The following is a 24,934-nucleotide window of genomic DNA, read 5'->3' as shown; positions in this document are numbered from 1 at the left end:
GTCAACTTATGAACTCGTTCATGTCTCCTCTTTTCTCTATGATGCCAGTGACTATTATTGGTATTAGATATTGAAATTTTCTGAACAATGCAGAGAGCATGTGGTTTCTGTTGGTTGTGTCAACTTATGAACTCCTTCGTATCTCCTCTTTTTTTCTCTATGTTGTTGGTAGTACAAAGTCCTTATTTCCTTCTAAACTTATTAAGCTTTGAACGCGTGATTTTAAGCTATTAACAGATTCGGGCAAGCCTCTCCGGATTTTGCTATGAACCTTGAGGACAAAGTTACGTTTGGACGGCAGGAGAGTGAAGAAGACACCATTGCGAGCATGTGAAAATGTAAAAAAATAAAAATAGAGAAGCTAAAGTAAGAAGGTGAAAGGTTTCACAAGAAGAAGTATTTAAGTGGAGTCACGTGACTTCTATTTCTCTTCAATTGTTGCTGAGTCAATTATACGTAATACGTGGCATGAATCTTACCGTATACTACAACGACCAAATTTTCAATGAGAGACGCAAGCTCAAATGTCCGAAACTATACACTTCACTTCTTATTCACTAATTTGACCTAATCTTATCCTCAAAAATGACAGCCTCCTCGAAAATGACATCCTCCACTACGTTGCTGTCGTTGTTCATGAAAGAAGATGAAGAAGGAAGAAACAAGAAAACGACAACCTCCACTACGTTGGAGTCGTTGCTGATGAAAGAGCGAAGAAACTGGGTGGATCTTCCGCCGGAGCTGACGACTTCGATCCTGCTGCGTCTTAGCCTGACTGATATACTGGACAACGCTCAGAAGGTGTGTAAAGAGTGGCGACGCATTTGTAAAGACCCTTCGATGTGGCGGAAAATCAACACGCGAGACTGCCTCATGTACAACTTTGATTTCGTGAGCATGTGCCGTCACATTGTTGATCTCAGCCAGGGTGGCTTGCTAGAGATCAACGTTGATGAACACTTCTTGAGCGATTCTCTCCTCAGCTACATTACCGATAGGTTCTCTCTCTCCCTTCGCAAGCACGCTAGCAACCTTTGAACGGTTTTTCATGGAAATCTCCAAATGCTATTTAGAGAATTATGTGGCTTTTATTTGATTTCACTGTCTGTGAATTAGACACAAATGGTCCTAGTACATATATTTTGACAGAAAAGAAATCTCTAAAATGTGTTTGTTCATTTTTCTCCTGAGGATTAGCTAGGGCAAAAATTTGATAACTTATAATCGTTGATTTCGTTCGGTTTATTATGTGTTAATTAAACTCAGTTTATCATGTTTTTTTCCTTTTACCGGATCTGGCGGTCTGCTATGAATGGACTTTGGATATTCTTTTACTACGTTTGGGTTAGATATAAACAGATATATATGAAGGATAATTTTCATGCTTTTATAGTGTTTTTAGATAGTAGTTGTTTTAGATTTTCATGCCTTAATAGTGTTTTAGATATGAGGCTAATTTCTATGCTATGACGCTGCTATATATAAATTTATAATAGTCCTTTGTTCTTACACTATTCTAGTCTTGTTTTGTTTCACACCGTTATTACTCTATCATCATCATCATATATATATTTTACTTGTCATGGTTATAGAAAACAAGTAATTAGGTTATTAGCATATATAAGAATATCATTACCTTATAAAACTCTTATGATAGATCCTATCTTAAAGCATCATTACACTTTGATCTTTTAAGCCAAGGAATTTGGATATATATGTATACATTTACTTTTACTCGAGAATGTATGCATAGATATGATTAGATATGCATACTATTTTAAAGCATCAGTTTTATTTTGAAGTCACCGTTGATATGATGATGTTATAATATAGTCCTTATTCGATCGGGTCTTGTTTTGTTTCACATAGTTACTGTTATATCATACATAATTACTTGTCCTTTGTCATGGTAATAATGAAAAAAGTAGTTAGGTTATTATAATTATAAAAAGATTAGAAGATTATCAACTTATAGAATTCTTATCATAGACTTGCTTAAAGCATCTTTAGAGTTTGATCTTTTAGGTCCCAATTGAAACAAATGGTTTGTTAATTACATGCTTCTAAGTTGATTAGTACTATGAGAATTTCTAATATTATTATTATTGTTTTTTTTAAGAACATATTGCTCTTCTTCTTCTTATAGTTTATGATTTAACTCATATATTTGCAGATCAAGGAATCTGAGAAGTCTTGGACTTGGAATGTGCTTTCCAAGGGTGACGAAACTAGGAGTTGTGAACGCAATTGCAAAAATTCCATTGCTTGAAACCCTCGAGGTCACTCACTCATGTATAAAACTGGATTTAAAAGCTATAGGCCACGCTTGCCCACAGCTAAAGACATTGAAGCTAAACTCCTTAGGCCGCCTATGGCCAGCCAGTGACAAGTATGACAGCAACGTGTTAGACGATATGGGGCCTCTCGAATGTGATGATGATGCTTTAGCAATTGCTGAAAGCATGCCCAAACTACACCACCTCCAGCTTATGGCTAACAGACTAACCAACACAGGCTTGAATGCCATTCTCGACGGTTGTCCTCACCTGGAACACCTTGATGTACGCAAGTGTTTCAGGATTAGCCTTGTCGGGAATCTTGAGAAGCGATGTTTGGAGATGATCAAAGAGTTGAGACGCCCCGGTGACTCAACCGCAGATTACCCATATAATGGTGTGTGAGTTGTGCTTCAGCTGATGAAGACATGTGGATACTCTGAGAAAAACAGGGTTGGGTTTAATCGTCTTATCAACTTTTGAACTCGTTCCATGTGATCATGTCTCCTCTTTTCTCTATGATGCCAATGACTATTATTGGTATTAGATATTGAATCTTCCTGAACTAGTCCTGCACATTCATTTATCCATTCGGTTACGGTTATATCCATTCGGTTATCGGTTTTTCGGTTCTAAAATTTAGTATCTATTCGGTTATTTTGAAAGTTTGGTTCGGTTTTGGTTCTTTCGGTTTTAAAATTTAATATCCATTTTGTTATTTTGCTTTGAATATTTTCGGATATTTCGGTTATTTTTGAATATTTTTAGATATTTTTGGATATTTTCGGTTATTTTTCAAATACGTTTACCATTTTGTATATATTTTCAACTATTTTTAGTTATTTAGTATAGAAATAACTAATATTTTTAAAAATATATTTATATTCCGGATATTTTCGGTTACCCAACATATTTCGGTTACCCAAAATATTTCGGTTATTATCCATTCGGTTTCGGTTCTTTCGGTTATAGAATTTAGTTTCCCTTCGGTTATTTTTCAATTTTCGGTTCGATTTGGTTTGGTTTCGGTTTGGTACATTCGGTTCGGTTTATTAGCCGAGGCCTATCCTAAACAATGGAGAGAACATTTGTTTTTTGTTGCTCTTGCCAACTTTTGCTGTGGGTACAATATAATTATAGGCCAAGGCCCAATATTAAACTAGGCTTGGCCCAAACTGGTTTCGTAGATATGTGATACCATAAGGATCTAATTGTAAAATTAGAGACTGATGATAATTCTTGACAATTCGATACTTAGAAATGGCTTCTTCGTCTTCACCCCCGGCGGCGATGGAGGTCGGAGAATCTACAAACTGGACGGAGCTTCCACCGGAACTGACTTCAGCAATCCTGCACCGTCTTGGCGCGATTGAGATACTTGAAAACGCTCAGAAAGTTTGCAGATCTTGGCGTCGTGTTTGTAAAGACCCATCGATGTGGCGTAAAATTGACATGCATAACCTCGGAGATTTGGACGACATGGATTACAACCTCGAGATCATGTGCCGTCACGCTGTTGATCGTAGCCAGGGAGGCTTGGTTGATATCGGTATTTGGTACTTTGGTACTGTTGATCTCCTCAATTACATCGCCCATAGGTTCTCTCTTTTCCCACTCAAAATTTCGCCAATTTTTATTTCCGTCAAAAGGAGTTTTTGATTCCTTGTTTAGAGAACTTGGATTGATTTGATTTCAATATGTTTGTTCTAGGGTTAGAACAGTTTTTGGTTGTGGAAGTTACTATTTCTTGTGAGAATTGGGGAAATTATTTGTAGCTTATGATTGTGTTGTGTTACATTGTATCTAAATTCTATGTTGGAGTAGTAAGTAGTCACTTGATTATAAGATTGTTATGCTTCTGAGGTATGAATAGTTAGGTTCAGGTTTTTATGGGATGCTAGAAAAAAGATGTTTTGGATCTTTGTCATTCTTCTTCTCTATCTTAGATGTTGTTTTTAACTTTGTTACACACAATTATTTGCAGGTCGAGTAATCTGAGAAGCCTTAGACTTATAAGGTGTTCTCAAATTACAGACGATGGATTTGTCGAAGCAGTTGTGAAACTTCCACTTGAAGAACTCGAGTTGTCATACTGCTCATTTTCAGTAGAGTCTCTCAGAGTTGTAGGCCAGTGTTGTTTAAATATGAAGACTTTGAAGCTGAACAAGCATCCTCAAAAGGAGAATGACGATGATGCTCTAGCAATCGCTGAAACAATGCCGAAACTTCGCCATCTCCAGCTTTGTGGGAACGGGTTGTCAGACACCGGTTTAAACGCTATTCTTGACAATTGCTCAAACCTGGAACATCTTGATTTACGCCGGTGTTTCAATGTTAACCTTGTTGGGGATTTGCAGAAGCGGTGTTTTGAGAGTGTCAAAGTTGTGAGACACCCTAATGACTCGATTCATGATATCGACATTGGTTCATCAGAAGACGAAGACCCTTATGACTTCTCTGATATCGATCTGATGTCAGGTGATGATGATTTTGAGGGTTACTATGACTTCTCAGGTGCTAGTGACTTTTCTGACTATGACCAGTTTGATTTCTAGATGCATCGGTTTCGTGCAGGTGAATTTTTTTCGAACTTGTTCATGACTTGTTTTAAGTTAGCTCATAGTTTCAATGGATTTTATGTGTCCTTGAAGTATGTTACCGTTTGTAATGATGTCTTTTGCTGTTTGTCTTTCAACAATTTCTAAGCTCAGAAAAGTTTCAAAGATGGTGATTGTTTCATCTTGCTTTTGACGAAAGAAATTGAGTTTATTCTCCAAAAAATTTGCTTAACGCTTGTTGTTCTGTTAGAAACTCAGACAACAACGAGAAATGCCAATATCAAAACTAAGATAAGTAATAAAAAAAATCATCAAGTCCTCCAATAGAAACATAATCATCTCTTTGATCATTTCATGCCTCAGGTCTAAGAACTGTTTCCTCTCGGTAAGCAATCATCAAAACTCCAATAGAAACATGAATCAGCTCTTTGATCATTAATGCCTCAAGTCGAAGAATCTCTGCGGAAACTAATGAGGTTTTGGAACAAACCCGTCAACCGCGAAATTCCTTGTTGCTGAAGGAATAGCCAAGCGCACACCATCTAGCTCTGGTCTTGCAATGACTTGGCATCCGAGTCGTGACCTGAAACATTTGTCCGGGAACATATGATACTTTCTCATTAAAGTAAACAATTAGACTTCTTGTTTTGTGTTTGCTTTAAGAGTAAGAGAGGACTTTACGTTTCTGTGAGCCCAAAAGCAAGATCAAGCATATCATTCTCTTCATCTGTTGGTTCTTCAAGTTTGTTATAGTATTCAGTATCCTGTAAATACAATCTTAGCTAGTTTCCGGAAAAGCAGAGGATTCGATCTATTAATAATGGAAGAATATGTTTACCATCACAATCACATGACACGTTGAACACGCTAGAGAAGCCTCACAAGCCCCTGGAGATCAAGTAAAAGCAATCCATGAATTTTCAATTCGAAAAAGGATCAATATAATTAATAGAACCCATCTAAAGCTATGAGAGTAAGCAATTGAAAACGAGAAGAAAATGGAAGAGAAGTGTGCACCTTCAAGGTCTATATCATTTTCATGAGCAGCTTCGAGCACTGACATTCCAATTGGTACTTTAACAGGAATTTCCTCTCCGTCCTTATCAACAAAGATTATGGTTATCCTGAAAACAACAGAATTATGATAAACTATCAGCAAATATTGCTTCAGCGCTGGATGAATATTTCGGTAGTAACTTACTTCTCAGTTTCTTCATCACCATTCTCAGAGGAAGTTGTTGAAGAAGTACAAAACTTATGGCTCTTCAAAAACCAGGCTTCCTGAGAAGTCCTAGCTTGCCTTGGTACCACTGGCTATCGAAAAGATGAAACGAGAAAGATTCAACCATCAATGTGGAAACAAAACAGAATCTATGAGTGACAAAACCAAGATTTTCTGTTCATTCATCCATTATAGACCACCCAATTTCTCACCTTAAGCCTTTTCTTAGGCCTTTGAGCCAAAACCAAATATAGGACTCTTTCCAACTGGACACATTAGAATCGTCACTAACAGATCCATCTAACACCAAACAAGCGCAGAAAAGCTACATTTCGTTCTTCTGCGATCACTTTATGACATTACTAACGAGATTCTACCTAGCCAGATAATAGAGTGAACTCTAACAAAGAATCCTATTCTAAGTATTAATGAGAGTTTATACATGAAGAAGTAACAAAATTATCGATTGTAAGAGAGTATAAAACTCGAGAACAAGCTCAGACTAACCAAAGACTGCAAGTAGTGGCCATAAGACCGGTGTAGATTCTTTGTCCCGTATGTTGCTAAATATCCCTCTGCCAAAACAAGAAATAGAAAGAGCAGCAAAATATTAAGGCAGCATTGTGTAGGCAGACAATGTTTTAGCAAAACCCATGAATGAGGGACTAAAATACGCATACGCAGTTCGAAATCGAAGTGAGATTAGAAACTCCATCAAAACCAATATAGCAAACGCATCAAAGAGCATCGATTTAAAGCAGATACCAGATAGTACCTCTTGCGAGCTGTTTAACAATAGTAGACCCCAATCTTGAGATCCTATGACCGATCATCGTTCACTGCCGCTAAAGCACCTAGCTGAAACCTCGAAAGAATTGAAATTTAACCTAATTTGAGTGTGGACCGAAAACAAGGCAAACCCAGAATTTAACCAAAGCTAAAAAGAAACCTTTACTCACCAATCTACCTGTCTTGAGAATTGAGATTAACGATGCCAAAAAGATCCAAACTTGGGCAAGAAATGATTTTTTTTTTGAAAGAATTAAACGCAGTTTATCATAGAGAATAATCGAGGGATGAAAAGTTATTCACTTTACGAAGATCATAAACTAAGACGACTGTAATCGTATGGTCGATGATGAAGAATAAGGTTAAAAGAGACGGCTTTGTGTAAAGACAACCTCAGAATCTCATATGTTCTTCATGTTTTGAAGATCTTAAACCTTTTTTTGTTTTCTCTTCCCTGTTTTTCTTATAAAACATTTGGTTTGTTATATTTCGAATTTCGACATTGTCTTAAACCGAACCGGATTGTACCGGTCTGACCCAAACAACTAATCCAACATCCATGTACAAATTTGGTAATGAGAAACCAATCAGGAACAATTTGCCACTCAACACAATTCTTTGCAGAAGAATAACAAGACAAATACAAAAGCAGTCTAGAAGAGAAAATCTTATAAGAAAAAGACACCATCAAAGTTCCAACATCGTGATTAAACCGTTTCAGAACAACAATGGAACACGACACTTATTGGTAGGCACACAACTATGATAGTTCAAAAAATTATTGTCTAGTCTTCCAATAACCAAGAATCTAAGTCTTCAAGCAACTTCATCAGAACTCTGATCGTCTTTCTGAAACTCCTCTTCCACTATCTTAAGAACCTGAGCCCAACCACTACCAGCACTCACGTCAAGATAATCATAAGGAACAGCTGTTTTCAAACCAGGAAGCACACTGAGACGGCTCTCAACAATCCTCAATTCCAATTCATCACATTCTCCATGAATCTTCTCAAGTTCTTCCCATGTATACATCAATGGCAAAGTAGAACCACACCAAGTATTGAAATCTATTAGCTTAACTCTTCTCTCTTTCGTCACATAAACATCAAAAGTGTAATTCTCTGATTCAAATTCAAACCTAATCTTATCATCAAAGAACTCTTCTATCAAACCCTTGAGCAAATCCTTCTCATTGAGAAGAACAGGGTAAAATGTAGTTACCTCACGCTGACAAATCCCAACAAGCTCGTTAGATTTCACAAAGCATCTAAATTCCATCTCAGGCTTCAACGAAGGGTACCATTTTCTCAACGCAAGGTAGAAACTTTCTGGCCTTGAAGAGACTTTGTCACTACATGAATCATAAGCATTGAAGAGATCATGGGTTAACGAATCAGAGGAACGAAACAAGAGAGCAATCTCATTGAAACAAGTGCAGCTTAGATTCTGTGATGGACTAATCCAAGCTGCGTCTTTTGGTGAACTCCAATTCAGCTTCGGGATAATTGTGCCGCCTAGGGTTTCGATTGATTCTCTGATCTCGATTTCGAGTTCTGGAAAAGAAGGACGATTCAATGGTTCGTCATCTGAAGCTTCTTCGGGGACTTGGAAATCATCTTCTTCTTCGAAATTGTGGACTCTGTTAGGCATTGCGTCTTCGTTTGTTACGGAATGAGGGAGAAGAAACGGACCAGAATCGTCGATGAGATAGTTGATGAATGATTCTGGAAGTTTGTGAAATTTGGTTTTGATGGTTAAGGATTTGAATCTCGGATACCAATTCTGAATCTGGCATCGATTTACTTCGTCTTCCTTCATCGCGATTAACGAATTCGTTGTAGATGACACAAAATTTCTTCCTCCGGCGTTGATGGAGGTTTTAGGTTTTTTTTTTTGCTTGGAGACGATGATCTCTGGCCGTGAGGGTTTTATTTTTGCTAGAGAAATCTTTCTTTATGGGCCGTGTAAATTAGGCCTCAAAAGCCCATATTATACTACGTGGAACATTAGTTATTGAGAGTGAGATTTTTCTACAAGTGAGTGAATAAGTCTTTGATGCTGTAACAAATTATGATATTTTAGCTTTGGAAATAAATAAATAAATTTATAGTGAGAACTTAAAATAAAAGAAAGAATGGAATTTTTACTATGAATCATGTCATAGTAGAACAGAGGATTTAAATTATAAGTTTTGTTAACGGTTAATTCTAGGAAGAGTGTGTTTAAAGGTTCAAAAATTAATTTCTAACTACATGATAAGAAAAAAATTTGTTGGTACTTTAAACCTACCACACTATAACATTTTATTATGGGATTTTAGAATAATTCAAGTGATACAATCTGTTCTAATAAAATTATTGTTTTCGATATCAATCTTGTATTCTTGACTTGGATAATTAATATTCAATAAAATATAATAGCAGATTAGTGCCACTAGTGCAAAATTTGGCCATGTAATGCAATTCCATGTAGAATAGACATATTGGTAAATAGTTTTTGTCACTCTTTGCCAATTACTAACAATATTTTGTATCCGTCATTTACTAAATCTTCAATTAACCAAACAAAATCTTGATTACAACATACATCTAATATAATTGCATTTTTATTTTCCCAAGCATAGTCGTTGACTGATTTTCCAAGCAGGACTGTATCCAAGTAACTGTAGATATATAATAGATAAATCTTATGTTGTTTTCGCAAAAAGCAAACTCCCCACCAAAAAGAAAAGAGATACATTTTGATAAGAATTCAAATAGTTCCATCTAAACCATTTTAAATACATGTTGCAGCTTCTTGAGATCGATGGTTAAAGAGGTTTGTCCTTTCTTTCGTATAAAGCAAGAGGTGAGCATCCTCTTATGTTACTTGTAGCTGCATAATTGTATGCGAGAGATATTCATCCTCATATCTGGATACTTGAATATAGATTGAGCATAAAAATCAACAATAAAAAAGTGTTAATGAATACAACATTTAAATTATACATGTAACCCACCTATATTCGTATTGTATGAGGAGTAGTAAGGTAGCATTGTTTACTTTAGTACAAGAATTGTAAATGAAAAAGCTATATTGTTTACAAATTAACATGATATCCTTGTATATTGATGGAAATTTTGTGATAGTTGAGATCATTAATCTTAGATTCAAAATTTTGAATGTTGTTGCAAATGAATTCATCTAAATTTCATTAGATTGCATCACATAAACAAATTTTGTTATTGGTTTATGTCGAACTAAAAATATCCAAATCAAGACTACAAGATTGGTATCAAACACATTAATTTTTATATCTAATCAAATTCAGGCCCGGCTCACTCATCGGCAAGACCCGGTGCCATACAAAAAAAATCCTATCTTTAATAGGAAATTAGATAAAAGAATAAAAAAAGTTATATTTCATAAACTATTTTGTATTTTATAGCTATTTGGACCTCAATATTACCCTTTAAAATAGATTTTGGGACCTTTACATGTAGATATTTTATAAAATTTTAGCATAATTAAATAGTTAAATAATGGAAAACTATAAATTTGGATATTAAATTTGTTGGGCCCAGTACAAATGCACCAGTTGCACATGCATATAACAGCCCTGATCAAATTGTATCACTTGTGTCATTTTAAACTTCCATAAGAAAATTTAATAATGTGGTAAGTTCTAAGACAAATATTTCTATAAATGAAATATGAATTTCTATTTATTATATATAAACATATGAACGATACTTGGGTTCACCCCTAGTGGTGAACCCTTTTATTCACCTTCTATTTTCTTACCCAATTAGAATGTGCCACATAATTAAGAAAAATATATTTAATTATAAAATCAAATCTAATCATTTGTTTATAAATAAAAAACAATCATTTAATAACAAATCTAAACATTACCTCTTTTTTTTAACCTAAACTGATATTTAATTTTGTTTAATTATAAAAAAAAATCTAAACCCAGATTCTCTTTTATAAACTCAAACCGTCATATAAAGTTGTTTAATTGTAAAAGAAATCTAAACCCTAATTCTATTTTACAAAACCCAAACCGTCATATAAATTCTATTTAATTGTAAAATCTAAACCCTAACCGCTCTTTTATAAACTCAAACTGTCATATAAACTCGTTTAATTGTAAAAGAAATCTAAACCCTAATTCTATTTTAAAAACACAAACCGTCATAAAGATTTTTTTAATTGTAAAATCTAAACCCTAATTTATATTTATAAACCCAAATATATATATAACTTTGTTTAATTATAAAGTATAAATACTACATTTAATTAAAAATTTACAGGTTTTGATTTCCTTAATTATAATATGACATAACATAATGATAGGTTTAGAATAAAGGGGGTGAATACAAGGGTAACCCAAGTATTTTTCTAAACATATACACACTATTCTAAAAAGTACATGTCTACACTGTAGATACCAAAACCATGCATGCGGGCGTCTCGATTTTGGCTAAATCAATCAACGAATAAGTCAATGATAAAATTATTTTTGTAAGAATGTTTTGATCACATTGCTATACCGAAATTGATAAAGTACTACTAAGATATATTTTAACATGAAAATGAAAGAGATAGTTGTTGTCAGACGTAAGGAAGGCTCAAAAAGCTTTTAGATTCTAAACCCATGAACAAAGGTAAGAACAAAAACAAAGCTTAACTGCTACAATAGCCAAAAAGTTTGAAAATTTTGCTCTATGAAAAAGATTCCACCACAATTGATATGCAAATATCTAATTTTCTGGTGCAAAGATGTTAGTCTCGCCGACTAATAAGAGAAAAAACTCCTATGTACATCAGCAGCAACCACCGAGCTTTGTACTCTGATAAAGATCTTGCGGTGGAGACTTCCGATCTGAATGAAGGAAGAATCACTATAAAATTATACTTTTTGAACGAAAATGTTTTGAACTACTATAAGGATTAGTGAAAAAATATAGGATGAAATTTAGGGCTCTTACTTGGATGCATCATAGGAGCATTTTCCGTAGCCTGCAAGCAACAACATCACAAAAATTCACACTTAATATTACCATGAAAAATAAAATAAAATAACTTTAAAAATTGATTATGTAATTAGTAGGAAAAATGTTTCAAAGTATAATACAATAATAGTTCGAGTAAGAAATCGATTATCTCTTACGAAATACTATCCGAATAGAAATAATTGCATATGTAAGTTAACCTTTTTACTTACTAGGGTTAATCTTGGTGAATGTAGCTGTTCCACCGAAGTAACAAGCAATGCGATTGTTCCCATTGGTTTGGTAATATGCATTAAACGCAAAAGATGCATGCGATACGATCGTGTCCGGTTCGTAACAATCACCATGTCTCTCAATGACTGAGCAATCTACCCTCCCAATCCCACATGCCCAATCAAGAGCTCTTTGTAGCTCAGCTTGTGTCGCACCTGGTCTAGCCACGCACCATGTTGTTCCCTCCAAGAACGTCGTGTTCCCTTGTGGCCCTACTAGTGACTCTGGTCTGATCGTCATCACTGGCCTTGCAGCTACACATTGAATATATATCGAACCAAACGAAACAAAACAAAGATTATAATTTGAAAAAACAGAGAGAATGATTATTTATATTTTTCAATAGTTAGAGAAGAAGAATACGATGATTTACCTTGAGAGAAGAAGTTTAGTAGAAGCAAAAAAAGTAGAAATATCCAAAATTGTGTTCTCATTTTTTGATGATTGAATATAGAAAACTTGTACTTAAATGGGAGAAAGAATCTAGACCATCACATAACCATAAGAACAAGCCTTACAAAACGGTGCACCGATCTTTAAATTTGATGACCAATTGATAGAGAGGCTTGAGCAAGAGATGTAATGTGTGTTTACTTGTTACAATGACCATAATTAAATGAGAAAAGAAGAATCTAGATTTCTTAAGGAATCAAAGGTGCCTTCAAGAGATGTAAAATGTTCATGCTATCTTTTTTTTCTTGTCTTACCTTAAAGAACATAATCGCATGAGATCTATTTAAAGAAAGTTTAATATAGGAATATTACTTTCCAATCTATTAACCGATTTGTTTTTTTGATTTTTTTGGTGTAACACATACGTAAAAGTTGAGAAAGAGACGTTTACAAGCAAAGAATCATCAGCAAAACGAGTAAATAGAACAGTTAAAACATAATAAGTTTCGTTTAACAAAACCATATTTGATAATATGTAGAAAAAAAACTAAAATAAAAACATGTATATAGGTTTGGATCAAGTCAAGGGACCCAGAAGACAGTCCGGTTTGCTTGCCGGTTCGATTTAGAAGACAATAGTTTAACCAACACAAGCTATTAATATTACAAGACACAAAACCCAAAAGAAGACTTTTAACTCAAGAAAGCTTAAAAAGAAATAAAATAAAACAAAGCCTATTGGCGTTGATTGATGATTGATTTGACTCAGTGAAGCCTAGTGAGTTCTTCAACTCTCTTACACAACTCCTCCACTTGAACATTCATGGATTTCGATATATCCTCCATCTTGTTTCTACTCAGATCCAGAAACGATTCGATTAAGTCACCATCCAAGAAATTCCTCGCTTCCGCGGTTCTTTTCTCGTTATTAAACGACCTCCATTGCTCGTGGCTTAATCCGCCGACTCCTTTAATCACTTTTCTCAAACTTGACTGCAACTTCTCCAAGAAAGTATATTGTTCTTGAGGAAGTGAAGCTATTACTCCAATCACTCCATTGACTGTACCAAAGATGACAGTTGGGATCTGACCAATCTCTGAATCAGGTAGCCTCATTACTAGAGATCCATGGCGGAATCTGTTCACAAATTCCCCAAGGTGATACTCTCCAACTACCTCTAACCGTCCTCGTTCTTCATCAGTAGCACCTTCACTGTTCTTTTTCACTGTTAACAGATTGAAATTGTTCTCAGCACCGAGGTAAATATCATCATCGAGTATCTCAACCGCTGACATCCAATTTGCATTGTAATCCCGAGCCCGCTCCTCAATTGCACCTTCCTCGTGCTTTTACATTCAAGAATAAGCCATCAGAAACAATACCAAATGAACATAGTAGATCAGTTTTTAAACACACAAATTTCGTCTAGAAGTTATACCTTGTATAGCAATAAGGAGATTGATTTCATGAGATCACCAACAACTATAAAGTCTCCACGGGTCTGCACATAGAGAGCTAGAATGTGTCCGTGATGTCCGCATTCAGACTGCAGTTCACGAGTGCCATCATCCCTCAGCATCCACTTGTACAACTGAATCTTCTGATTAATAGCAGCAAGAAGTTTTCCATTAAAGGCATTGAGAGAATAAACAGCTCCTTTGGTTTCTTTCTCGGCGATTAGCTGCAACCTCCCATCTTCGACTATAAATACTAATATCCTTCCCTAAATCACAAAATAAAAATAAGTATTTCAAAGACAAATTAGAAAAGAATATTTGAACTGAGAGTGTTGATATGTTCTCAGAGAAAACAGATACCTTAGTTGGTTCATTTTCCTCCGGTAAAACATATGCGGTTCCAACGCAGTAATAGACATTTTTATCTTCGGTGAATGAGCAGCTCAGAATTGAACAACCATATTCAAAGGAATCCAAGGGGTAAGTTGACATAAACTCGAAAGTCTGGTCGTCCAAAAGACGGACAAAGTGCATTTCAGATTCTTCGGAATTTGACTGGTTTCCCAAACTGCAGATACCAAATGTACGTGTCTGCTCCTGATGGCAAATTCGACGAGCATGCTCTCCAAGAGGAATAGTACGTATGTGAAGCTTCTGAATATCATCAATGGTTCCAATCGTAAGTTCACCTTCCCTGGCAATTGCTAAACTGCTCATAAGATAGAACAGAGAATCAGATTTCAGAGCCACTTAGCTTCATATAGGAATTAGAAATTCAAAGCAAAAACCGACAAGAAAAAGAGAGGATGTTTAGTGTACCTGTCGGGAAAAGCAGCAGAATTGAAAGGGCACATATGACTAACTTCTTTAAGATTGACATTGCTATATAACAGCTTCTTGTTGCTGCTATAGATCACGGTTGGTCTATCTGATGCAGCAAAGACATGTGTGGCGCTTTTTGATGAAAATGTACGCAGAGTTATAGGCTGAGTCCCGAGTGATACTTTTTTCCTGTCTTTTAATTGTCCGGTAGTTGTATCCATCTGGAAGTTCAAAAGATGGCCATCTCCAAGAGCACATAGCAAGTAAGATATCTGCAACATAACGTATGTCAAATTCGACCATAAATTTAACTCGGTTCTCAGCTCATCTCAATCAATGTATGGTCGTTGTAACAAGGTCCAATGGAATCATACCCCTTCGAATGCACAAAGAAGAACAGATCGGGGAATTATTTCCCCTCCAAGTTGCTCTTTTGTAATAAGAGTCAATTCTGGCAGCGAAAAGATCCTCACACTTATATCTGTCCACATCCCAACCGCAGCTAGCTGACTGTAATTAGGATTGTCACCGATAGGGTTTATATCAAGACAGGAAACCTCGTACTCCAAAAGGGCATGTTGCACTTCCGTCAATTTCCCATCTCCAATTTCTAGATAAACCAAATGCCCACCTCCAGTCGCCAAAAGAACCTAACAAGCACATTAAAGAGTCACTCTACAAATGTTTATTCTAAAGCGTGTTGTATGTCTAGACACTCCAAAGTTAGATTCCTCTTCCATGAAAAATATAAAGATAGCAGCTAGGTACAAAACTACTAAATCAAATCGAGAATGAAATACAAACCTGGCTGGCATTTGCAGTTGCAACATTAACAGTGAATCCAGCTGGGGCATGCCACTCGTCCCGCAATTCTCTAGTTGTAGAACTGACTAGTCTAACAGAATTTGAGGTAACCTGATCCAGAAAAGGCAGCAGTTAATTCATGTTCACAAATAGAGAGGATAGACCAGACAACTAAGCTATAACAGCTATCAAATTTAATTGTCTTTTGAAAACCCCAAAGCATTAGAAATTCTTACCTGTACAAGTTGATTGTACACAGCATCATGGCAAAATAACGTCTGCACTTGAGACAAGAAGCCCTCAATCTCTGTTTCTTCCAGTTCATCCTCAAGATTCATGGCTAATATGCGAGTTTCACTGATAAAGCTAACAACAAGAAATGTATCGAAGGCTTCATCAATTGAAGATTTCAACGACCACATTCCTTTGATACCTTGAAGTTCCACAGACGCCTGTAATAGAGCGGAGTTTTAAGATATAGAAACCATATGAGAAAATTGTGCATACAAGACAATGAGATTTCGCGCATAAATCAAACCTGTTCATTGATTCCTATTCCATTGCGAACTACGCGGAGGGAACCATCCTTAAATGCTCCAGAACAAGTTACAACCTGACCTTGCCCCTGTCTCTCGAGGTCAACTACACAAAAGTCGACAATAGGCCCCAAGTTGATATACCTTTCCAAGACTTCTACATATGAGCCTTTTGCATCAGGGTGTAGATTCAGCTTTACTAGCTGCAATTAGAAAACCAAACATGGAAACACTCAGATGGTCGATTTAACTTTTCTTAGAAGCCAGAGAGAAGGAAATAAAATTATCTTTTGAATTTATGCTATGAACGATAAAAATAAACAAATTCTTATCCACACTCCACAGAGAATTATTACTAAAACTACTGGGCTCAACTAGAAAATATGGAACAATATCGATTTACATACTACAGATACCAAATTGAAAAAAACAGTATAGTGAGAGACCATAACCATCTTCTAGCATACCTGTGAATCACCATAGCTTGAGCCGACAAAGACAACGGCATTGTCAAGGTACGATATAGTCGATGCAATAGATGTTTCACCCAAAAGCTCAATTTTTAGGCCAGTGACCCTTCAGACACAAATACAAAGTAAATAAGTTCTAAAGAGCTTTTAATTATTTCGAATATGGATGGATGTAAGAGTAAGCACACATGCACACTCACTTTTCTTTCTCGTGCGTTATAACAAGCAGATGAATCATTCCAGCATGGTCACCAAGAAGATATCTAGAGCCATCAACATCAACTCTTCCATATGCTTTAGTGATGGACTGGATACGAAAAATGAAGGTCGCATATCAAACTAAGAAAACAAAAAAAAGGAGTACCCGCAGAAATCTCAACTCTCAAGCAACTTGTTTACAAAAGCAGGTGAGATTACGTTGAAAGAACTTACAGGTCTTATTGGTATTGCTTTGAATGCACTAGCACTGCAATAGACAATTGTTTCTTCACCAATAATAAGGACACCACAGAGCGGTGGTGGTACAGGAATCAGCAAGTCAGCACCATTGTCGAGACTGTTCTGAGACCATGGACCCTCGACAAAATCCTTATCTTTAAGAGAGACTTCATATGTTTTGACATGACGAGCATCTTTGTTGTCCTACACAACCAATGATTAGTTAGTCCCACCGGAGAAACCTCTAGATTGCATCTCGTACAACAGACTACATCATCAATATAGATTATAAAGTTAAAAAAAAAAAACTGTTTAAATAACTAACTCTCAAATACTTAGCTTAAAATCCATCAACTACCAACCGTACAAATATTAATCAACTCCACAAGAGTTCTTTCTAATGTGAACTCTGGAAAGACTTATGCATGCCCAGATAACAAAGTTAAATGCATGTACAAAATTCTTCGTAGCACAGGCATGTTAAGATATTTGCAATACCTGATATAGTACTGCAATAGTGGGCTTTGCACATCCAAACAGAAACTTGATATCCAGAACCTGCAATTCCTCAAGCCTGAAATTTAGACACCACACTCAGTACATCATCATTCAGTTTTAAATATCCCCAGAAAAATCATATCGTAGTGATTCTAGAGGAATGAGTATATTGAGGATTAAACAGTTTATTTACGAAAGAATCTGATGCCTGGAAACAAATGCACACTAGAATTAAAGAGTACCTGATATTAAAAGCTTCCTTGAGCTGTCCCTTATTATCAAATGGAATAACCTAAAAGAAAAACCAAGGAAATAGAACGCATCATCATACATGTATAAACAGATAGATTAGTGGAAGTTCAGTAACATGATATATTTAAGTAAACAAGCACATCTGTCAAAGTTTTTATAGAAGGTAACATTATACCTTGAACAAGCCGTCATACAGATGGAGTCCAATTAATCTACAATCTGGATCAATTATACCAATCTACAAAGCAATTGTCAAATCAGAGGTAAGCTACATGCCCACCAAACCCTTAATGACAACGCATATTTTTTGATGAAGGAAAGTAAATATATAAGCACTCTGAAATGCACAGTCAAGACGACGATATTCAATACCTGACCATTGTCTGTTGGCCGGCCTATACGATCAGAAACATCCCCCATTGCTCTGAAAAAAGTCAAAACATCATACAGAATCAGCTGTAAAGTAGAAAATGGTCATCTGATATATTGCTTCCAATAATAACCAGTAAGATGCAACAATTACGCCAGCACCATACATGATTTTTTCCATGCTTTGGATATACAGCAATGTATCAATTTTGTGAAAGGTGAGAACCTATAATCAAACTCTCATAAAAAATGCTTAATCAGAAATAGGTTATAGATCAGATTTTGTAAAGCAGGAATATGCTGTAAACAGCTATCTAAAACAGGCAAGTTGGTACCATGCACTAATCTGTACATAGGTGACGAGTGTAATACATTTATTTCTAACAAAAAAATGATAAGATAACGGCGAACATGATCATGAACTAAAAGAAAAATAGCACAACTGGTTGGTTAACATCAACTGGATGCATGGAAAAAAATTTATCTTTTGGAAGCTATACCTTGTAATAAGCTCAGAGGACTCAGGATCCCATTGAAGAACACAGAATTTGTATCTCTCAGTTGCAATGAACAAAAAGTCTTGCGCTTCGCCCTACAAAAGACGGTGGACAATACTATCAACATTTTAACTCATTATTAAGACCATGACAAAAGAACACAATAAGAGATATATACTCACATGGGGTCGGAACAACTCCAGAGTAGCGATTCTTCCATATATAGGAACGTCCAACATAGGCTGCAATATAGGAACATCCAGCAGATTCTTATATTACTAACAAAACAAAGCATGACAACAAAGTTTTTGAACTTTATACTCTAATGTACATGGAACTTAATCCATATAAGCTTGACAGAATAGAGATGTATGTACCTGAAGTCCTTGTGGGGTAAGCAAATGGATCTCGATTCGAGTACATTTCCTGAGAACAGATCAACACTGCTGTCAAACTAATCTACTAATGGATCTGATAGATGTTACAATTTAAGGGGACAATGCTAAATCGGATAAATGAGATAACTTTCAAACAAATTTACAGTACTGATAGCTAACGATAATTGAAAATCCTCCATATCAAAAAAGGCACGATCTTCAAATGTAATTTAGTTCAGGAAGTAAAAGCCATACCAAAAAAAACACAATTCTTTGTCACAGTTTCAAAAAATCCACCTCATCAAAGAACCCAGAGGCATTAAAATCCTTATAGTCATCTCCCAAACTGAAATTGAACTACAATTTTGTTTGCAAAGTGGGTAAATTTATGAAAATTAACTCGTGATGGGAAATTCATTGAAAACCCTAAACCCAAATCAACAGCTGCAATTCAAAAGGGGACTAATTGACAAACAAAAATTGATAACAAATAGAGGTAGGGGGAGAGTTTCGTACGCGACAATGAGATTGAGCTCTTGAGGACTTGTGAAGTTGCCAACGCACGAGTGAGTGACACTGGTCGGTTTGTGAGCCGTAACAACGTAGTTCCATGAGCTCATCTTCCTCTTCTTTGTCTCCAGGGAATTTGAGTTCGACTTTCTACGCGAGGGCCCTCGAGGAAGCTTCTAGATTTCTGAATCGAGCTTTCGGAATTTTAACATAGAGAAGTTAGAGAGAGAATGAAAAGCCAAAGGAGGCGAAAATCGAACAAGGAAGAAGAAAGACAACTTTCGACAAAGACTGGTCGGTCGGTTTTGGTAGACAATTGAAATTAGATGGATGGTCCGGTTCGGTATACTATAAGATTAAAAACAGTTTTAAATTCAGCTAAACCGAACTCATTTGATTTTATTAAACCGGAATCATCCGATTCGAGTTTGTAAAAAATACCGAAATTGAAAACACTAAACAAAAACTGTATTAAACTGTTACTGAAATAAGAGAATCTCCCAATTCGGTTTACGTACTACTCTTCAGAAATCAGAACCAAAAATTCAGAAATCGGATTGAACCAAACTTAAATTGACGGTCCGGTTAGTCTTCGGCTCTACAAATTAAAGGCCCAAGTTTCTGCTTTAAAAGAACGAAATAGTTAATGGGCTCAAACCATAGACCAGGTAAGTCATGGGCTTGGTTAGTCCGGGTCAACCCGGTAGACCCGATTCCTGAAGAAAACCTAGTGGAAGGTTTAAAGTTGTAAACTTTCCGACCAAATAAACAAAATCGTTTTCCAGCTTCTTCCGTCGCCACTAAACCCTGAGGCTAAACCTAGACGAGTCAAAGTGTAAAATCGTTAAACCCTAAGAGGGAGTGAGAGAGAGAAGAATGAAGTACAACAACGAGAAGAAGAAAGGAGGAAGCTTTAAGAGAGGAGGTAAAAAGGGTTCGAATGAAAGGGATCCATTTTTTGAGGAAGAGCCGAAGAAACGGAGAAAAGTCAGTTACGATGACGACGATATCGAGTCTGTGGACTCTGATGCGGAAGAGAACGGATTTACTGGCGGAGATGAAGATGGGAGAAGAGTTGATGGGGAAGTGGAGGATGAAGATGAGTTTGCTGATGAGACGGCGGGAGAGAAGCGGAAGAGATTGGCGGAGGAGATGCTGAATAGAAGGAGGGAAGCGATGAGGAGAGAGCGTGAGGAAGCGGATAATGATGATGATGATGATGAAGATGACGATGAGACTATTAAGAAGAGTTTGATGCAGAAGCAGCAGGAGGATAGTGGTAGGATTCGAAGACTTATTGCATCGAGGTAAGGAAGAAATTTAGTACCTCAATGTATTCAAATTAGATAGTTTAGGTTTGAGATTGTTGGTAATTTAGGGTTTGTGGGTAGTTAGTGTTTTAGGGAGCTGGTTTAATTGTGAAGAAACTTAGTGATTTTGTACATTTCTTAGGTCAATTTGATATCTTTGAAGATTGGTTGATAGTAGTATTGATTAAAGTTTTTCAATGATTCAGGGTTCAGGAGCCACTAAGTACTGATGGGTTTAGTGTTATTGTCAAGCACCGACGATCTGTTGTGTCGGTAGCTTTATCGGATGACGATTCTAGAGGATTTTCAGCTTCAAAAGATGGTACTATTATGCATTGGGATGTATCTTCTGGTAAAACTGACAAATACATATGGCCAAGTGATGAAATTCTCAAGTCGCATGGGATGAAATTGAGGGAGCCTCGTAACAAAAATCACAGTAGAGAATCTCTTGCTTTAGCTGTTAGCTCTGATGGTCGTTATTTGGCCACTGGAGGAGTTGACCGTCATGTTCATATTTGGGATGTTCGTACCCGAGAGCATGTCCAGGTAATGATAATAAATTTGGTTTTTGTTTAGTGTTTTTTTTATTTGTTCTTCATCAAGTCTTGCGCTCAGGTATTACAATTATGTGTCTACAGGCCTTTCCAGGTCACCGGAACACAGTTTCTTGTCTATGTTTCAGATACGGAACTTCAGAACTCTATTCTGGTTCATTTGATAGAACTGTGAAGGTGTGGAACGTAGAAGATAAAGCATTTATAACTGAAAATCATGGACACCAGGGTGAAATTCTAGCCATTGATGCACTGAGGAAGGAGCGTGCACTTACGGTTGGAAGAGATAGAACCATGCTGTATCATAAGGTAATAGTTCTATCCTCCATGTAAACACTGTTGGAAGATATCATCATAAGGTTTCTATTATTATTCTGTATTTGTAAGTCTTGTTATATGATTATAGGTGCCTGAGAGCACCCGTATGATCTATCGAGCTCCTGCATCGTCTCTTGAGAGCTGCTGTTTCATCAGTGATAATGAGTACCTGTCTGGTTCGGATAATGGAACTGTTGCTCTTTGGGGCATGTTAAAAAAGAAACCGGTGTTCGTTTTCAAGAATGCACATCAAGATATACCTGATGGGATTACCACCAATGGAATCTTAGGTGAAACCTAATTTAGATCCTCCCCATTTCATCTCTGTTGCAGTTGGATCTTGACATTGCAGTATATAGTTATAAAACACTTTTGTTTCGTTGCAGCTACTGATGCTCTGAAATATCTAATTCTTATTTATTTGCTTAACAGAAAACGGTGATCATGAACCAGTCAACAATAACTGTTCAGCAAATTCTTGGGTCAATGCAGTTGCTACTAGTAGAGGCAGTGATCTTGCTGCATCTGGAGCTGGTAATGGTTTTGTGCGTTTGTGGGCTGTTGAAACTAATGCAATTCGACCTTTGTACGAGCTTCCACTGGTAAATTTTCGTTCACTAGTTATATTCCTTAGTGTTGTCTGATGAATCTGTTGTTTGTGACTGTGATTAATGCATTTCACTTCACCAAGTAATAATCCTTGCAATGCCTTGTTTGATCTTACAGACTGGATTTGTCAACTCTTTGGCTTTTGCAAAATCGGGTAAATTTCTGATTGCCGGTGTTGGACAGGTATGTGATCATCTCTTATGTTCTCTTCCCTCTTCTTTTTTTCTATCTTTGTCCTCTTGTCTGTGTGATTGCTAATCTCAAAACTGATCGTGTTTTGTGAAATCGACATGGCAGGAAACTCGATTTGGAAGATGGGGATGCTTAAAATCTGCGCAAAATGGTGTCGCAATACATCCCTTAAGACTGGCATAAGTATTTCATTGGGATAAATGAAGCGTTGTTATGGATAGTTTTGAGTTGCTAAAAAGCCAAAGATCTAATCGCAAGTCATATAGGGATTACATTTCCTTGTAGCTCTTGAAGTTTTTGCTCCCTTTTTTGTTTGTTCCTTGTACCATTTTTTCTTAATACGAGAGATAAGAACTTATCATTTTGAGGCTCTGAAGAATCAAAGAGGATAACAGTTCCCAATTTTTTCATTCTCTCAGTAAAGCTTTTTGTTTCGTTTTCCCAAATGTTGAAGATAAGTATATGAAAAGGCAAATTATTAAACCAAGATCCATAGTGAACACAGACTTGATCGTAATTTATCCGGCGAAAAGAAGATTGCTTTTCCAAACAAAAAAGACAAGAGCCTACTACTTGAATGAATTCTCTTAAGTCAAGCTTAGAATCCCTAGAGACAATTTCTTGATGTCTCTTGGTCTCGTTGCTGCTCCATTCTGACTAATAGCTTCAACTGGATAAGAAAAACCAGCAGAGAATTGATAAGAAAGTTCCAAATATCCAAAACATACATAGAATACCACAAAATGAAGACTTGAAACAAGAAAAATGCAAACAGCATTGAAAGAATAACTAAACAAGAACATATCCTGCAAAAAAAACGAAAATGATACATAATAATCCAAAGACTCGAGCCTATATGCAGAGAAGTTCCAGAGGAAGGTCATGCTTCCAAAAGTTTCCATTTTAACATTGCAAACACTAACTCATGTACAAGTGAGTGATTCTCATTCACTTATTTGCTAATATGCATATAACTCGATCTCAAACTAACCAATAAGTATCATACTACCTGAAATCTAGCTAACCATCAGTTTTGAGATATTTTCTACAACAAAGTAAACCCAAGAACACAGCTTTGACATCAGAGATCAATACTACCAACCATCAATCCTAAACCCTGAATCATTCCATTGTTCGAAAAACAAACTGTTAAATCTCATATCCAAATCAGAAACAAGAGAAAACGATAAGCATAAGACAAAAATCTCTAACCTTTATTGACTCATCTCAACTTCTCTTTATTTCAGACACTTTCTACAACAAAGTAAACCCAAGACTCAGTAAACTACTAACCATCATTCTTAAATCCTGAATCATTCCATTGTTCGAAACACAAGCATTCAAAGCTCATCTCCAAAGCAAAAGCAAGAGATAAGACAAAATCTCTAACCTTTTAAACGAAATCATCTCAACTTCTCTTTACTTGAACTCTTCTTAGCTGCATCCATAACCTTCTCAAGATACCCTTCAATAGGCGGTGTAAGAGTAGCCATACCTCGATTCGCCGGAAACGGTGTCAAATCAGGCTCTAACGCCGCCTTCTTCAGATTCTCCGGCAATGCCTCAATAGCAGATTTCTTCAAATTCAAAAGCGCAGTTTCAGCTGCACGACGCTCTCTATGCTCTCTCATCAACACTTTACTATACTCCTTCGCAAGTCTCTCTCCATCTTCTTCCGTAAGCTTATACTTAGGCAATTCCTCAGCTTCAAAAATCCCTAACGAAATGTAATCCAAACCTGGCGTCCCAATTCGCATCGGCTCATCGGTGACTCCCATTGAAGCAGCTCCTCCTTTCTTCTGGATCTCCATATCTCGTTGCTTCTCTTTACTAATCAAACCTAGCTTCTCACGTTGCGCCTCACGCTCGATCTCTTGGGGGGTCAAGTAGCGAACAGGACAAGGAGCGTTTAAGCATTGCTCGTAGAGTTTCTGCTTCTCATCGGAAATTCTACCTTTTCCTTTAACTGCTTCCTCTCCTTCAACAGGTGCTCCGCCGCCGCCACCACCTTTCTTGATGGAGAGTTTGTTACGCTTCAATGGCTGACCTGTCTTCAGCTTTGCTTTTCCTTTAGGAGTTCCACTTGCGGAGCATCTTTGGATAAGATGGTAACTCAGTGATTCGATGATCGCTTTTGGTTTCGTAACTCGAATCATGCTTCTGATTCACCTGAGTTTCTGATTGCTTTCGTCTGAAAATGTTGCTTGAGTACAGAGATTAGGGTTTTCGACTCTCGACTGTGGAAGAAGAACACTGAACTAACGACGTCGTTTTACATCAAGTTAAATAAATCACGATGTCACAAAACTGTAAATTCAGCTTAAACCGAGGGTTTTCTTGTCTTTTAGAAAACTCCAATTTGGTTTCTTGGTTCGGTTTTCCATTTCTTTGTATACCGAATGAGAACCG

The 24,934-nt window shown here is 36.5% G+C and overlaps 8 protein-coding genes and 1 long non-coding RNA gene across 16 annotated transcripts; 4 read left to right on the top strand and 5 right to left on the bottom strand.

Moving 5' to 3' along the window:
• Positions 1-585: 585 nt before the first annotated feature.
• AT4G05470 (RNI-like superfamily protein) lies at positions 586-2,726 on the top strand (the record flags this gene model as incomplete). The annotated part of the gene is made up of 2 exons (NM_001340555.1): positions 586-998; positions 2,174-2,726. 2 exons carry the CDS (start codon positions 586-588, stop codon positions 2,679-2,681), a joined length of 921 nt encoding a protein of 306 aa, NP_001319875.1. The 3' UTR covers positions 2,682-2,726.
• Positions 2,727-3,491: 765 nt separating this feature from the next.
• AT4G05460 (RNI-like superfamily protein) lies at positions 3,492-5,435 on the top strand. The gene is made up of 2 exons (NM_116785.4): positions 3,492-3,874; positions 4,261-5,435. The coding sequence occupies exons 1-2, from the start codon at positions 3,537-3,539 to the stop codon at positions 4,829-4,831; spliced, it is 909 nt and encodes a 302-aa protein (NP_567294.1). The 5' UTR covers positions 3,492-3,536; the 3' UTR covers positions 4,832-5,435.
• Positions 5,025-7,294, bottom strand: MFDX1 (mitochondrial ferredoxin 1). Of its 2 annotated transcripts, NM_116784.4 has the most exons (8): positions 7,016-7,294; positions 6,832-6,914; positions 6,564-6,631; positions 6,036-6,148; positions 5,852-5,958; positions 5,673-5,722; positions 5,516-5,598; positions 5,025-5,417 (listed from the first exon to the last, which is right to left on the bottom strand). In NM_116784.4, the coding sequence occupies exons 2-8, from the start codon at positions 6,887-6,889 to the stop codon at positions 5,303-5,305; spliced, it is 594 nt and encodes a 197-aa protein (NP_192454.1). In that variant the 5' UTR covers positions 6,890-6,914; positions 7,016-7,294; the 3' UTR covers positions 5,025-5,302. The 2 variants fall into 2 exon arrangements, with proteins under 2 accessions (NP_192454.1, NP_001329852.1); NM_001340554.1 differs by lacking the exon at positions 7,016-7,294 and having other exon boundaries at positions 6,832-6,940.
• A 57-nt stretch (positions 7,295-7,351) lies between these two features.
• On the bottom strand, positions 7,352-8,774 carry EDA35 (temperature sensing protein-like protein). 2 transcript variants are annotated; one of them, NM_001084885.2, is made up of 2 exons: positions 8,067-8,740; positions 7,397-7,861 (listed from the first exon to the last, which is right to left on the bottom strand). In NM_001084885.2, the coding sequence occupies exons 1-2, from the start codon at positions 8,661-8,663 to the stop codon at positions 7,820-7,822; spliced, it is 639 nt and encodes a 212-aa protein (NP_001078354.1). In that variant the 5' UTR covers positions 8,664-8,740; the 3' UTR covers positions 7,397-7,819. The 2 variants fall into 2 exon arrangements, with proteins under 2 accessions (NP_192453.1, NP_001078354.1); NM_116783.4 differs by having other exon boundaries at positions 7,352-8,774.
• Positions 8,775-11,350: 2,576 nt separating this feature from the next.
• Positions 11,351-12,813, bottom strand: AT4G05430 (Carbohydrate-binding X8 domain superfamily protein). Of its 3 annotated transcripts, NM_001340553.1 has the most exons (4): positions 12,489-12,803; positions 12,055-12,369; positions 11,819-11,849; positions 11,351-11,712 (listed from the first exon to the last, which is right to left on the bottom strand). In NM_001340553.1, the coding sequence occupies exons 1-4, from the start codon at positions 12,547-12,549 to the stop codon at positions 11,613-11,615; spliced, it is 507 nt and encodes a 168-aa protein (NP_001328076.1). In that variant the 5' UTR covers positions 12,550-12,803; the 3' UTR covers positions 11,351-11,612. The 3 variants fall into 3 exon arrangements, with proteins under 3 accessions (NP_001328076.1, NP_192452.2, NP_001328075.1); NM_116782.3 differs by lacking the exon at positions 12,489-12,803 and having other exon boundaries at positions 11,517-11,712; positions 12,055-12,391; NM_001340552.1 differs by lacking the exons at positions 11,351-11,712; positions 11,819-11,849 and having other exon boundaries at positions 11,951-12,369; positions 12,489-12,813.
• A 109-nt stretch (positions 12,814-12,922) lies between these two features.
• DDB1A (damaged DNA binding protein 1A) lies at positions 12,923-19,823 on the bottom strand. 2 transcript variants are annotated; one of them, NM_116781.3, is made up of 19 exons: positions 19,546-19,823; positions 19,030-19,078; positions 18,835-18,894; positions 18,656-18,747; positions 18,159-18,210; positions 17,962-18,024; positions 17,777-17,826; positions 17,535-17,610; positions 17,031-17,240; positions 16,799-16,905; positions 16,596-16,704; positions 16,131-16,331; positions 15,829-16,044; positions 15,593-15,703; positions 15,163-15,438; positions 14,786-15,060; positions 14,327-14,675; positions 13,948-14,232; positions 12,923-13,855 (listed from the first exon to the last, which is right to left on the bottom strand). In NM_116781.3, the coding sequence occupies exons 1-19, from the start codon at positions 19,647-19,649 to the stop codon at positions 13,274-13,276; spliced, it is 3,267 nt and encodes a 1,088-aa protein (NP_192451.1). In that variant the 5' UTR covers positions 19,650-19,823; the 3' UTR covers positions 12,923-13,273. The 2 variants fall into 2 exon arrangements, with proteins under 2 accessions (NP_192451.1, NP_001118940.1); NM_001125468.1 differs by lacking the exon at positions 17,962-18,024 and having other exon boundaries at positions 13,041-13,855; positions 19,546-19,815.
• A 478-nt stretch (positions 19,824-20,301) lies between these two features.
• Positions 20,302-23,005, top strand: YAO (Transducin/WD40 repeat-like superfamily protein). Its single transcript, NM_116780.3, has 7 exons — positions 20,302-20,846; positions 21,056-21,398; positions 21,491-21,715; positions 21,813-22,014; positions 22,157-22,326; positions 22,451-22,516; positions 22,631-23,005. Exons 1-7 carry the CDS (start codon positions 20,416-20,418, stop codon positions 22,706-22,708), a joined length of 1,515 nt encoding a protein of 504 aa, NP_192450.1. The 5' UTR covers positions 20,302-20,415; the 3' UTR covers positions 22,709-23,005.
• On the bottom strand, positions 22,988-24,813 carry AT4G05400 (copper ion binding protein; the record flags this gene model as incomplete). Of its 3 annotated transcripts, NM_001036509.2 has the most annotated exons (3): positions 23,916-24,777; positions 23,738-23,779; positions 22,988-23,195 (listed from the first exon to the last, which is right to left on the bottom strand). In NM_001036509.2, the coding sequence occupies exon 1, from the start codon at positions 24,679-24,681 to the stop codon at positions 23,929-23,931; it is 753 nt and encodes a 250-aa protein (NP_001031586.1). In that variant the 5' UTR covers positions 24,682-24,777. The 3 variants fall into 3 exon arrangements, with proteins under 3 accessions (NP_001031586.1, NP_192449.1, NP_001329026.1); NM_116779.3 differs by lacking the exon at positions 23,738-23,779 and having other exon boundaries at positions 23,916-24,751; NM_001340551.1 differs by lacking the exons at positions 22,988-23,195; positions 23,738-23,779 and having other exon boundaries at positions 23,929-24,768.
• On the top strand, positions 23,175-23,737 carry AT4G05155. Its single transcript, NR_141850.1, has one exon — positions 23,175-23,591. It is a non-coding gene; the product is annotated as an other RNA (long non-coding RNA).
• Positions 24,814-24,934: the final 121 nt, after the last annotated feature.

Source organism: Arabidopsis thaliana, chromosome 4, assembly GCF_000001735.4.
Source record: "Arabidopsis thaliana chromosome 4, partial sequence".
In the NCBI taxonomy this organism is placed as follows: Eukaryota; Viridiplantae; Streptophyta; class Magnoliopsida; order Brassicales; family Brassicaceae; genus Arabidopsis; species Arabidopsis thaliana.
Note: the sequence above shows the minus strand (reverse complement) of the source record. Positions and strands in the feature narration are given on the sequence as shown.

Excerpts from the sequence above, each read along its gene's own strand:
- AT4G05460 (NM_116785.4), top strand. The coding sequence starts at position 3,537 with ATGGCTTCTTCGTCTTCACCCCCGGCGGCGATGGAGGTCGGAGAATCT. Across the intron at positions 3,875-4,260 it reads CTCAATTACATCGCCCATAG|GTCGAGTAATCTGAGAAGCC; the intron begins GTTCTCTCTTTT and ends AATTATTTGCAG.
- MFDX1 (NM_116784.4), bottom strand. The coding sequence starts at position 6,889 with ATGATCGGTCATAGGATCTCAAGATTGGGGTCTACTATTGTTAAACAG. Across the intron at positions 6,149-6,563 it reads GCCACTACTTGCAGTCTTTG|CCAGTGGTACCAAGGCAAGC; the intron begins GTTAGTCTGAGC and ends TCTTTTCGATAG. Across the intron at positions 5,723-5,851 it reads AAATGATATAGACCTTGAAG|GGGCTTGTGAGGCTTCTCTA; the intron begins GTGCACACTTCT and ends CTTGATCTCCAG.
- EDA35 (NM_116783.4), bottom strand. The coding sequence starts at position 8,663 with ATGAAGGAAGACGAAGTAAATCGATGCCAGATTCAGAATTGGTATCCG.
- AT4G05430 (NM_001340553.1), bottom strand. The coding sequence starts at position 12,549 with ATGAGAACACAATTTTGGATATTTCTACTTTTTTTGCTTCTACTAAAC. Across the intron at positions 11,850-12,054 it reads ATTCACCAAGATTAACCCTA|GCTACGGAAAATGCTCCTAT; the intron begins GTAAGTAAAAAG and ends TGTTGCTTGCAG. Across the intron at positions 11,713-11,818 it reads TGCTCCTATGATGCATCCAA|ATCGGAAGTCTCCACCGCAA; the intron begins GTAAGAGCCCTA and ends TCCTTCATTCAG.
- DDB1A (NM_116781.3), bottom strand. The coding sequence starts at position 19,649 with ATGAGCTCATGGAACTACGTTGTTACGGCTCACAAACCGACCAGTGTC. Across the intron at positions 16,332-16,595 it reads CAAGCTATGGTGATTCACAG|CTAGTAAAGCTGAATCTACA; the intron begins GTATGCTAGAAG and ends TTCTAATTGCAG. Across the intron at positions 16,045-16,130 it reads GAATAGGAATCAATGAACAG|GCGTCTGTGGAACTTCAAGG; the intron begins GTTTGATTTATG and ends GCTCTATTACAG.
- YAO (NM_116780.3), top strand. The coding sequence starts at position 20,416 with ATGAAGTACAACAACGAGAAGAAGAAAGGAGGAAGCTTTAAGAGAGGA. Across the intron at positions 21,716-21,812 it reads GAACCATGCTGTATCATAAG|GTGCCTGAGAGCACCCGTAT; the intron begins GTAATAGTTCTA and ends ATATGATTATAG. Across the intron at positions 22,015-22,156 it reads TACCACCAATGGAATCTTAG|AAAACGGTGATCATGAACCA; the intron begins GTGAAACCTAAT and ends TTTGCTTAACAG.